Source organism: Netta rufina (genome assembly GCF_964035555.1).
Source record: "Netta rufina genome assembly, chromosome: 15".
Lineage (NCBI taxonomy): Eukaryota > Metazoa > Chordata > Aves > Anseriformes > Anatidae > Netta > Netta rufina.
In genome coordinates, this window is record NC_140138.1 from 17,019,455 (window position 1) to 17,032,106 (window position 12,652).

The window sequence follows — 12,652 nt, forward strand, 5'->3', positions numbered from 1 at the left end:
GTGGGGGAGAAGTGGGATCTTGCCCAGAACCCAGGCACAAGAGCTCCTGACCCCAGCTTGTCTCCCTCGTCCATGGGGGAAGCAGCCAGAGCTCTGCTCTCTGCTTCTCCCCCACTGGGAGATGGATTAACATCAGGTTTAAATGCCCCTGACAGAGCTATTCCGGCACAGACATGGAAATGTCATCAGGGGCAGGTGTTGTGTGCCCAGGAGGGGAGGAGAGGAGCCTTGGGGGATGGGGGTACCCTCATCCATCTGTGCAGCTCTGCTCCTGTGCCCACGCCTGTGGAAGCAAAGGGAAAAGCTCATCCTGGCCACAGCACGAGCAACATCTTGGCATCACCGTGGTGGGCATCTGGACTCTGGCTTTGGTTCCAGCTTTCCCAGCCTGCCCGAGCCCCTTTGTTTTGGCCATCAGCTCCTCCTGGTCTTGTGCAAGCGCTGTTACTTATTTACATCTTCATTGTGTGCCTGCCTGGCTTCTCACCAGAGAGATTTATTTTCCACTCTTGCTTCGATATGACTGCTCAAGCCTCCTTTTCCAGGAAGGATAAGACCGCGCCACTGGAAATATGTCACATAGCTAAAGACATTTATTTCAGTTGAGAGCGTTGCAATTGCCTCAGGTGACACTTCATTTGCAGTCAGAAAGAAAGATGCAAAGTGTTGCTCGCTGAAACCAGTTGCTGAGACAGACTGGGGACAATGCAAGTTCCCCCCCCAGTAGCAGCAGCTCCCGCCAGCACGTGCCTCAGCCCCCTGCGCCCCGTGCGCCCCCCGGGCCGTGCTGTGCCAGCCCCTGCGGCCGGCTCTGCGCCTGCTGAGGGACGGGGGGGGGATGCTGGGGAGCTGCCCCCAGCCCTGCCCTGCCGGGGGGCCGCCCTCAGCCCCCGCTGTGCATCGCGGGGGGCACCGGGCACGGCTCGGGGGCACCGGGCACGGCTCGGGGCTCGCTGCGCTGCCCCAGCGCCGGTCCCCACGGGGGGCTGCTGCCGCCGCTCCCCGGCCCGGCACGGCTCGGCACGGCTCGTGCTCGGCACAGCAGGGCTCGGCACGGTTTTGCACGGCTTTACACGGCTCTGCACAGCCTGGCACGGCTCGGCTCAGCACAGCAGGGCTCGGCACGGCTCTGCACGGCTCGGCTCGGCTCTGCGCGCACCGGAGCGCGGCCGCGGGCGCCCCGCGGAGCGCGGCCGGGGCGGAGCGAGCGGGTGCGGAGCGAAGCGGGCCCGGCCCCCGCCGCCGCCCCCGCGGCGCTGCCATTGGCAGCGGGGCCGTGCCGGGCCGGGCCGGGCCGTGCCGTGCCGAGCCGTGCCGGGCCGGGGAGGCGGCTGAGCGGCGGCGGTGGCACAGCCCCGCGCCCTCAGCGCCCGGCCGCGGCATGTCGCGGAAGAAAGCGGCTCGGAGCAAGGGCGGCGGCGCCGCGCCCTCGGCCGCGCTGCCCCCCGCCGCCCAGGGGCCCGGCCGCGCCGCCGCCGCCCCCCCCCGGAGCCCCGCGCCCGCCCCCGAGCTGCCCCGCAACGGCGGCGCTGCGCCCGGGCGGCCCTCGCTGAGCAGCAGCGGGGAGTTCTACGACCTCGCCTTCAAGGTGCGGGGGGGGTCGGGGGGGGCGCAGCCGGGCGGGGACAGCCTTGGGGGGGCTCGGGGAGAGACCGGAGGGCGCGGAGCGGAGCGGCCGGGGCAGCGCCGTGCGTGCCCGAGAAGTTCCCCGGGGATGGAGAGGGTGGGGGGAGCCCGCTCCGAGCCCCTCTCCGAGCCTCCGCTCCTCCGGGGCCGCCGTTTTCCCCTTCTCGTCCTTTTTCTCGGCCCCGCAGGGTGCCTCGGAGGCGCTCCCCCCCCCCCAGCCCCGGGGCGCCCGGGATTCGGCACGACGAGCTGCGAGCGCATCCCTCCGCACCGCGGCTGCTGCTGAACTTTTGCAAGTGGTGCTAAAAGGCTTTTGGCTCGGCTTAGCGACTGTACCCTTCTGCTTCCTCTCTAACAACGTTAAAAAAAAGCAGGTTATGAGCCGGGCTGACGGTATTCCTTGAATCGCATCGAATCTGCGCTGGCTGCCGTTGAAATGTCTCCAGCTTATGCTTTCTTTTAAGGGCTCAGATGGCTTCTTCTTGCTGCTTGAGATTCTGGCAACTCGCAGATCAAATGTATCTGCACCCCCCCTCCATCACACGACCTGATGCAAGCCCATCTTGGAGCTCTCTTACCAATTTTGGCTGAGGCTGTAATTCAGTGCAACCCATCTGACTGCATTTCTAGCACAGATCTTCATAACCGAGCGTGGGGGATTAAGCTGCGAGGAAGACAGTGTTTGCTATGGCACGGTCCAAGCCTTGGCACGCTGTGCCAGAGAGCTCGCTGCCTGGGGCCATCCGCATGGCCACGGCGTGTTAAGATTTGGGATGTGGAGTAGGCGGTGATGGGTGTTTGAGAAGTGGATTTGGCTGGTTTGGTAGGCAGGTGGTCTGTGGTACAGCTGCAGTAACAGTTCAACAGCGTCTCTGAAATGGAGCCCTTCTGCATCCATGCTGGCCCTGAGCTCGCCTCTCACCAGCCCTGGCTGGGGTCTCAAAGGAACCCAAAGGCACCAGTAGCAAATCCCTCTGGTATTGGTCTGGGTGCTTCTCAAACACTTGACAGACCACGTTGTATTTGGTGAAAGCCCAATGCAATAAACTTTCCCTTATCCCTCTCCTGAGCTCTGCCACAGACAAACAGCCCACAGCACGGCACGGGGCCGGATCCTGATGGCCAAGCCCTTGGCAGGAGCCTGGCTGCAGGTCCCTGTGTGAGGCTCAAACGGTGCTGAGCAGGGAGCAGTGTGCTTTAGGGGTGCCTCTGCTCCAAGGCAGGTATCTGGAACGTTTAACTAAATATCAGCACCACTATTTTGGACTAAAAAAACGACTTTTTCCCCACCATTGTTTGGACTCACGTACATACATGTCTTGGTTTCCCTGACCTTGCACCAGAGCTCGGAGTGGGGCTGTGTGTGGGGATCCCACAGGACACCTGCTGCAGGGCTCCCTGCCCTTGGGGCCGTGCGCTGCGGGGAGGGAGCCAAAACCGAGCCCCCAAATGGGCTACACCTGCGGAGTCCATGGCAGTGGCTGCTGCTGCTGCTGGCTGCTGCGTGGGCTTGGTTTGACCCAGGGCAGCGCCTGAGTTAAAACCATTTAAATTCATTCATGGGCTAACGACTTCTGAAAGGATAATGGCAGTCGGGCTCAGGGAGATGGAACCGTGCCACGGGCGCGCGAAGCCGTGCCGAAGGGAGCAGGTGCAGAAGCTGCGAATGCAGCTTGGTTTGTGCAGCCCCAGGGTTTCTCTGCGGTGAGAAGCTGTCAGCCTGCCCCGAGGGATGGGGTCGGCACCCACGGAGGGCAGAGGGCTCGGGACTGGGGCTGTGTTAGGGAGCATTTTCTGTCTTGCCTTGGTTTCCCGTGGCAGGGCAGGCACTGGGGGGACAGGCAGCACTGGGAGCTGCTCCCTCGGTGTTGCTGAGGATCGGGGGTGGCCTTGGGGCTGTGCTGATCCTGGACAAAGAGCTCATAGTGGGACATAGGTGCTCTGGGCCCCCCCCCAGCCCCGTGTGGGGGAGTTCTGCAGGGCTGTGGGGCAGAATGGGGCCCTGCAGCTGTGGGGCGCAGCCTGGCTTTCCCACACACAGCCCCTTTGGGTTTTACAGGGTGATTCCCCGTGGGAAGTCTGCTCAATACTGGTTGGGGGAAGGTGTCCTGAGTTGTGCCAGTGCTCAGGGATGTGCACAGCGCAGGGAACACAAGTGATGCCGCTGTGCAGGGGCTTGCTGCTGGTGCACCGCACTGGCTGCAGCTCCCTGCCCTCCCCCTGGGTTCTGGGCTGTGACTTTTGGCTGGGGCTCCCCATCAGGAATGAGGATCTGCTGCTTGCCCCCGGGATGTGGCTTTTGGGATGGAGCTGGGAAATGGCTGTGGAGGGGCTGGAAATGGTGCCTAACCCGCTCCTCCCTTCCTCCCTCGCAGGTTATGCTGGTGGGCGACTCGGGGGTCGGCAAAACCTGCCTGCTGGTGCGCTTCAAAGACGGCGCCTTCCTGGCGGGCAGCTTCATTTCCACCGTGGGGATCGACTTCAGGGTAAGTCAGCAGCAGCTGGGATCTGCCAGGTTAGCGACCGTCCTTGCAGAGGGACACCAAAACCTTGCTCCAGCTGCTTAAAACTCCTGGTGCCGAGGCCCGTGTCAGCGGCAGGCAGGGCACCTCGGGCTGCGTCGGGCTCGGGAGCCATCTGATGACTGCAGCAGCTCAGCGGCGTTTTAATTACGGCTCTGCACAAGGACGGGGAGCGCGTCCTCTGCTCGGCGCTGCCGTGCCCTGGGGACAATTTGTGTGAGAATAACTGTTTGGGCCTGAACATCTGCCCAGCTAAAATATTTCCCCAAATCAGTTTGATTGTTTTAAAAGCAATTATAAACCAAAACCAAGCTGACAGAAAACGATGTCCCCAGAGCAAACCTTTGGGGTGCTGACACGGGGCGCAGTGCAGGATCTTGGTGCTCTGTGAGGGTTTTGGTGGTGGTGATGGGGGCACCTCGCTGCTGGTGCCAGGTGGCCATCAGGAGCACCGAGGGTGACACACCAGAGCCGTGTGGCACTGGCAAGACCAGCGGGAAGCTGCTGGGTGGGCAGGGAGGCAGAAGGGGAGGCAGAAGGGGAGGCAGAAGGGGAGGCAGCTCATCTCTTTTCTGGTTGTATGAAAGGGGGAGTTAGGGCTCAGACCATGAAGGCAGTGCCCTTGCTTGCACAGAGCATCCTTTGCCACGTGGGAACATCCCAGAGCTGGCTGGGCTGGGGAAGATGTGCGCAGTGAGAGGGAGGAGAGATGGCTCAGAGGGAGATCTGTGCAAGGGAAAGTTTTGGAGCAGGTGTGCTGCTGGGCTGTTCCATAACCGAGGCAGTTTTTCCTAGTGCCTCCTTTGGGTGCCCTGGTTGATGCCTGGTGCCTGTGCCTTGCTGCCGTTTCCCCAACCATTTGCTTCCCCCGAAAGCACAAGCTTGCAGCCCCCAGGCACCCAGCTGGAGCTGAAGCCTCCTCTGAGGAGGGAGCTGTGCTGAGAGTCTCTGCCGTGCCGGGACAGGCTGCGCTCTCTGCTGGGGGAGTTCTGTGTGACGAGGGACCTGGGAACAGGCACGTAAACCTGGCCAGCCCGAAGGGAGATTAATGGGCTGCAGCCACACGGAGTGGCCGGGAGCTGAGGCTGTGCCATGACCCCCTGGGATGCTTCATGCTGCTTCCCAGCCCCTGCCCTCTCCTCTGCGGCAGTGTGGGATGGGTGGTGTTGTGTGGGAGCAGCCACGCCTGAGGGCTTCTTGGTCAGTGCCACAGACGTCCCCAGGCTGCTCGCTCCTGTGGCAGCAGGGGCTGCCCGTGCCACTGTGCCGTGGCTTTGGCTCCGTCTCCACACCACAGCGGTGCTGGGAGGTGCGGTGGGGTGCTGGTGGCGATGCTGTGTGCCGGGGTTGTGCCACGTCCTCCCGACTGCCTTTCCTCAGCAGGCAGCATTTCAGGATTTACACGGATCTTGTCCTGAGTGCAGAGCAAAGTGTGGGGCACTGCCGTGCCTGTGACCCCAGGCAGAGGTGTAACCCTGTCTGCGTGGCCTCTGCACCCCGGTGTGAGTGGGGGCTTTCCAGCTCATCCCAAGGGCAGTGCCCGCTGTCCTCCTCACGCCTCCAGATCTTTCCCTCCGGACTCTGCTCAGCAGTATCTCAGAGCTCCCTTTCTTGGAGGATTTCTGTGAGATTGGTGCCTCTTGTCACTCGCTATTTTGCCGGTGCGAACAATAACTTGGGAGCACGGTGACAAGGTAAAGTGATGAGGCGATGCTCGGAAAGCCTTTCAGAAATAAAATGATGCTTTCCCTGCAAACCAGTGCTGGGCGCAGGGCAGCGCTGCGGGTTACGGCTGGCTGAGCCGCGGTGGCTCAGTAGAGTTGGTGAATTGGAGTCCATAATTTTATCCAGAGGTAATTACACCGTATTTCAGGTGTTCTTAAAAGGAAAAGCATTTTATTACTGATCGCAGTGATTGATACCAAGGGCAGTCTTAAAATCTTGTGACTTATTGATTAGAGTGCTGAAATGACTGCTACCGAGAAGCAATCAAATTAGGGTTAATTTACTTCTGTAATAGAGCTGCTAGACGTACATGGGTTTGAAACGGGCAGATTATACAGTGAGGAAGATCGTGTTTATGGCCTAAAATTCATTATTACCATCTTTGTGAGATACTCACTTTTTTGGAGACATGGAAATAGTTTTTTGATTACATATCTCCGTTCCTATCAAGATAATCCTGTTTGCAAGCACTGCGTAATTGTGCCCCCCTCGCGGTTTGCATTACAATGCAGATGAAGCTCTGGGGTGATAACACCGGAGGCTTCTGCTGCAAGAGCACATTTTGTTTTTAATTTTTGTCTTTCTAATCACAAAGCTGTCACATCGCATCTCCTTTTCTCTGAAATCCCAGAATTAGGAGCTGGGTTTTCTGGTTGGAGCCATGGAGCCCACTTGTGCCAATGAGCCGTGGGGTTGTGGCTGCTGGTCCCAGCCCGTGTCGGGAGGTGCTGAGCTCCCCTGAGGGCACAGCCACGGTTCCTCAGGGCTCATGGCAGTCACGGAGCCGTGCTGGAGGCAGTGAGAGCTCCCCAAGGCCGCAGCAGGCAGCAGCTGGGCTCCTGCTCACGCACGTCCTTGCTCGGCTGGGGCAGGCGGCTCGGGGGAGCTGCCTGGAGATGTCGTGGGGATGCGGCTGCCCTGCTCCTGCCGTCGGTTCTGGGACAGTCCCTGCTCCTCTCCGAGGCTGGCTGGTCCCTGTGGGGTGCCCGGTGCCTGCTTGGTCACACCCCAATCTCCTGGGCACCCGAAGGGCTCGAGGACAGCTGCTGACAGCCGAGGGTGTCCGGGCGTTAGGTGCGCACCGAGCTCTGGCTGATGGATGGTGTCGGCCCGAGCAAATGTGAGCGAGGAGAAATCCATTTAAAATTAATCGGGCTTTACAATTCCTAATGGCCCCCTAGGTTTTTTCCCTCCTACTGTTTTATGTTACAGAGAACCTCTCACATTTTGTGGTTTGTTTATAATTGTCTCTTAAACAAAAAAAGGATGTTGATCTAAACATTAGTGTTTCATTTTCCAAATATGCTAGGGAAACAGAGATGTTGGTATTAGGGAAAAAATGCATCAAAATGGTACCTATTAGCTTCTAGTTTTGGAGATTCCCAGTCCTCTGGCTTCCCATCCTGTTCAAATCAGTTTTATTCTGGGAGTATTTTCAGCCCGTCGGGAGCCAGCCAGCCCTCTCCTTTGGCCAGGCAGTGCCGGGTGCTGTGTGGTGCCAGGATGTGGCACAGGGTTTGGGCAGCAGTGGGAGCTGCTGGGGTCAGAGCCAGGCTGCGACTGCTGCCATACGTGGTGGAGATGGGGCAGAGCCAAGATCTCTGCCTTTTGTTGTCATTTCTTCCATCCCAGCTTCTCTGCCCCCTTCCCACCCCAAATGGAGCTTGGGGCTCCCCGGCCTCTTTGCCCTGCAGAAGGAACCCCTGCACAAGCTGATGTTTCCTCCATGGGGTTTTGGTGTGTCTGCAGGTCCGTGCAGGGGCTCTGGCTCCCCAGGGCAGCTGTGACCCCCCCGGTGTTCCCATCCCACTACCGCCTGCTTGCAGCTCCTCCCTTCAGCATGTGGGCTGGGAAATGCACCCGGGGTAAACAAACACCTCTGCCTCCAACAGCTTCAGCCTTGGGGTTTCCAGCCTTTGCTAAACAATGGGATGCTCAATTATTCCCTCCCGTGAGCCATGGCTGTGCTGCCAGGGCTGTGCCAAGGACTGGTCTCCCTCCTCATCCTCCCCAGGTGCCGTGTCAGCTCCCCAGGGAACCCCCCACAGCTGTCCCCAGCTGAAACCACCCAGGACTTTGCTGCACCCTCAAAACCCCCATGGGCCCCAAAGCCCCCAGGTGCCAGCTCTGTGGCTCCTCTCGCTCAGAGCCTGCCCTTTTCTCACTTTGTGTTTTAGGAATTTCAGGGAGAAAAAGGGCTCCTGGAAGCGAGCCGCTCTGTAAGTCAGAGGTGTGAATCCCAATTTTCCTGGTAGTGCTGGAGGAGCTACGTTTTGCTGTCATTTTGGGAATGCGGCAGAAACCTTGGCAGAAATTGAAGCTGCACAACAAATACTTGTGTCTGGTAGCAGCTCACTTGGAGGGTTTTGCCAGAGAAAGCAGTGTGGGGGCAGCCTGCCCCCTGCCCCCGGGCTGCGCTCTGCCCCGGCACTTGCTGCCCCTGCTTGGTCCCGAGCTGTGCTGAGCCAGGTGAGTGAAGGGTTTTGCACTAATTGGGCCTGAAGGGAGAAGAATACGAAGGGAAAAATTAAAGTTGAGCCTTTTCTGTGGAAAGAGGTGCTAATGAGTTTCTCTGCGTTAGCTGGGGAGACGGTTTCTGTGCCCATCAGCCAGGCGAGGCTGTAAGGGAGAGCTTTGCTGTTCTTCCTTTCCCTGAGGTATGTGGTGGTGTCACCCCTCCTGCTGCCCCACGCAGAGGAGCAAACAAGCATCCTGCGGGCACACAGCCCCTTTTGCTTCTGCAGGAGGAGCAGGGAGCTGACCTGGTGCCACGGCCTCGTGCTTCAGCACAACCTGGGGCTTTCCTGAGCAGGCAGCAGTGCACAGAGAGTATTCCTCTGAAGACTGGGCTCTGGCTTTCAGCAGCGGGCACCCGCTGGCACAGGAGATATTTCTGCATGTTGCTGCTCCGTGGGAGACCCACAGCGTCCCCCGTACACGGGTGCGCCCGCGCAGGGAGCGCTCTTTGCTCCAGCCTTGGCCGTGCCGCCGTTAATCTGCCCGCTGGAACAGTTGCTGGGCACGGTAAATAACACAAGCTGTCACCGGTGACCCTGAGCTGTAAGGACTCTTGATTATATCCAGCCCTGCGCCGCTCTGGAGGCGGAACCAGCGGTGCACAATTTGGGTTTTTGCAGAAGAGCTTCGTTGCATCTCTGGTTGTTTCTCGCGGCGTGTGTGCGCACCTGCCGTCGGCAAACAGCAGACGCCGGCTGCCTGGCTGGTGGCAGGGAGCTCGGCGTGGCAGGAGAGGCAGGGAGCCTTGTTCTGGGGAGGCTGGGTGTGCAAAACAAAGCTGGCCCCGGTCTCGGAGTGGCCAGCCCGGCCCTCGGTCTCCCTGTGAATGCGGAGGGAGGGAGCAGGCAGGTGGGTGAGCAGCCCCGAGCTGGTCGGGACTCTGCACGGGGGAAGGTGCCCAGGTCCTGGGGATGATGCTCGGTGGTGCTGGGAGTGGTTCTTGTCCTCGTGCCTCCTGGTGAGGGGCTGGTGTGACCCAGAGCTGCTTGTGAGCCGAGGGCTGGCTTCTATCTCTGCGGTTGGCACCGAGCGTAGCAGGGCTAATTTCCAGATGGATCAGTCTGGAAAAGGTGGGAGGGGATCCGCTCAGGCCAGAAGAAAGGAATGGAAATAAATTAATTCCTGCATGTCTTTCAATGCAAAACCAGTCCTGAATGTCAGAGGAGCAGGGTGCTGGGCATTGGGTCTCTTCCACGTGTAAGCTTTGCCACGCGGGGTGGCCCTGTGTGGGGGATGAGGGGTGGGCTCCGTTGGTCCAAGGGGTCTGTGGGCAGGAGTGCAAGGACAGAGGGGACATCCTCAGCCCCTGGGTGTCCCTGCAGGGTGGCCTTGCCCTGAGAAGGGCACCTCGGTGTCACCCAGGCCGGGTGCTTGGTGCCCTCCTGGTGGCGGTGCCGTGCTGGGGAGGGACCCCACGTCTGTGCCGGGCGCGCTTCTCCTGCAGCTCTTCGTCTGAAATTGGCTGGTTCCGCATTTCTTATCACTGCATGAATTTTAATAGGAGCCAGTAGCTGATTTTCTACTTTTACATTTGTTGCTGTAAGGAAAGCCGAGCTGTGTTTGCCCAGAGCAGCTCTCCTGTGGTGCTTCCCACCCCGTCTGCTGGGTTTCGGGGGGCAGATGTGATGCTGGGGCCGTAGGGACCGGGTGCTGCCCAAATCCAGGTGAGCTGGGGCCTGCAGGGCTTGTGCCTGCAGGGCTTGGTCTGTTCATGGGAGCCCACCTTTATTTTATTGATTTACTTAGTGTCTGGTTCCTAGGACAACAGCTGCTGCTGGCTCCTGCTCCCCGCTCCCTGGACAGGCTCTCTGGGGAGCAGAAAGCCTTTTTTCCGTGCAGCCGAGCCCTGCTTTGCTTTCAGCTGCTGCTCCCTTCCCTTGCAGAGGGACACAGCCGTGCAGTCTGCTCCTGATCACATGAAGCCTGTCATTTGCATGCAGGGGCTCAGTTGCCAAGAGATGCTGAGAGCAGAGCCCGTGGCGGGCTGCACCCTCTTCTCACATCTGCTAGTATTTTATTCATGTTTCTTTGGCTCTTGCATTTGAAAAATAATAAACCTCCTCAGCGTGCTCTGATCCTGCAGCACACTGGTGAAGCGCAGATACCCGCGTGCTGTCAGTAATCCCAGTGGACACCAGACTCAATTCCTGCCTTGGGGAAGGCAAAAAAAAAAAAGTAAGATTAATGTCTTCAAAGCAGAAAAGTGCTCGAGTCGCTCTTTAAATGAGCATCTGGAGTGGCCTGGAGACCCAGAGCCTGTTTAAGATGACTCTGAAAGAGTTTGTGCGGTGCTGTGAGGGTGCCTGCCCTGATCTCAGCACACGAGGGGCTCTCCTGCAGCCCAGAACAGACTGGGTGCCCGATCCAGCTGTGAAATCTTGCACCCATCTCAGCCGACAGCAGTGCTGCGGGTTTGCTTTGGAGGGGGAATGCAGAGCAGTGCCCTGCCAGCCCGCTGCGGGGTCTGCGGCCCTCTGGGGGGCACAGTGTGAAATTGGCCCCCGTGTTTGGGGGGTGAGGGGCTCTGAGCAGGGCTGGAGCATCGATGGTGCTGGGTACAGAGCCGGGATCTGTGCTAGGTCTGCTCACAGGGCTGGGGCCTGTGATGGAGCGTGGCACGGCCACTAACGCGTGTCAGTGGGGCCAGAGCGAGTCTAAACGGTTTGAATATTTAATGGAATAATTTTGGCTTAAGTTCGCTTTCATCTTTCATTGGTGATAAAATACTGAGCTCAGCTGTGCAGAACTGGGTTTTTCTTTGAAAGCAGCAGGAGGGCAGCCAGGCCTGTGGGAGGCAGGGCTCGGGGTGTCCGTCCCGCAGTGCTGGCCCCATTACAGGGGCTTGGGGACATCCCTGCCCCACGGTGCTCACCTCACTCAGCCCTGCAGGTCCCCACTCAGGGCACGGTGTCCAGGCCGTGGGCACGGTGCTGAGCTGCTGGGAGCAGAAACCTGGGTGCTGGTGCTGCCCCAGGCAGTGGGGTCTGTGCTCAGCCCCTGTCCCGCACCGAGCACTGCAAGGATAACGTGGGCTGCAGCCCTGAAACCTGCACGTGTGAGCCCCCGCTGCCTCTCCCCTGAGCTGCTGACTCACTCGGTACCGCTGATTAATTATTTGCCCCCAGGAGGCTTCAGCACGTTTCTAAATAAATACTCCTCGGGGAGAGCGGGGCGCAGCGGAGCTCGCCTGGGTCCTGCCTCTCCCCTCAGGGTTGCAGCTGCCGGTGCTGGGTCTGTGCTCGGGGGGGGCAGGGGCTTCATTTCGGCTGCAGTGGGCACTGGGCAGGGTGCTGGGGCATTACTGCCACCCCCGGGGGCTGTGGTGGGTGCCGAGGCTGTGCCCAGAGCAGCTTGACTCCAGAACTCAGCCCCTGCCCCAAGGAGGGACTGGGTTTGGAAAATGTACGTGGGTGGTCGAGCGTTGGGTCCTGCCCAGCACCAAGGCAAGGGTTCCTGATGTCCTCTCACCTGGGAGTCGGGTACGAGCCGTGAAGTTAGACATGGCCCTGCCACGGTCGGAAGGGCTGTGCTCAGCCCGTGCCTGGTGTTTGTTATCCTCCGCGGCTCGGAACAGGCTGTGCCCGCGAGCGATCGTCTCCCTTTGGCTCAAAATAAAATAAATAATAAAAATCCAAGAGCGTCGGAGCCATGTTAGTGGAGGGAAGGAGCTGGCAGCGCGTTGCGTGGCTGAGCAATTGTCCACTCGTCCTTGGCTGGCGGTGGGGGGGTCGCTGGTTTCTATGGTAATGGGGAATTTAAAGATCAAGCGCTTGTTTACCTGCAGCGCCTTCGCCACGAGGAAGCTAAATATTGTGTTGGCGTCGTCCTGGGGGAGCAAGGGACGCAGGGGGCTCGGGGCGGTCGTTGGCAGAGAGCCCTGAGGAGGAAGATGGGAATGGGGCCGGTGGGGTTTGCTGCCCGGGACAGCTCTGGTGACACCGTGGGGATGTCCCTGCCTGCCCTGGGAGCACAGGTTTGGCACAGGGTGGGTGTTACGGAGCCGTGGTGCTGTCCCGTGCGCTGCCATCGGCTCCATCCAAGAGGGATGGAGCTCTGGTGCTTGCCCCGTAAGTGATCTCCAGAGCAGCAGTGTAATTCATGTGGCTTTGTTTGTCTAACAGGGGCATAAAGTATTTTTAATCCTGGCTAAGCACCAAATCATTACCTTGAAGGATTGCAGAGCCTCTCAGAAGCAACAGCAAATATTTCATATTTATGCCTGCATAGGAAAAAATGTTTTTCCCCAGTCATAACTAATACGT

The 12,652-nt window shown here is 59.5% G+C and overlaps 1 protein-coding gene across 1 annotated transcript in view; it reads left to right on the forward strand.

Moving 5' to 3' along the window:
- Nucleotides 1–1,381: 1,381 nt before the first annotated feature.
- RAB26 (RAB26, member RAS oncogene family) overlaps nucleotides 1,382–12,652 on the forward strand; it is a gene marked incomplete at its 5' end in the record, with an annotated part of 29,306 nt that continues 18,035 nt past the window's right edge. Inside the window, 2 exons of the mRNA XM_084296106.1 lie at nucleotides 1,382–1,588; nucleotides 4,002–4,112. Coding sequence (XP_084152232.1) covers nucleotides 1,382–1,588; nucleotides 4,002–4,112 — 318 coding nt within the window. The remainder of the gene's footprint in view (nucleotides 1,589–4,001; nucleotides 4,113–12,652) is intronic.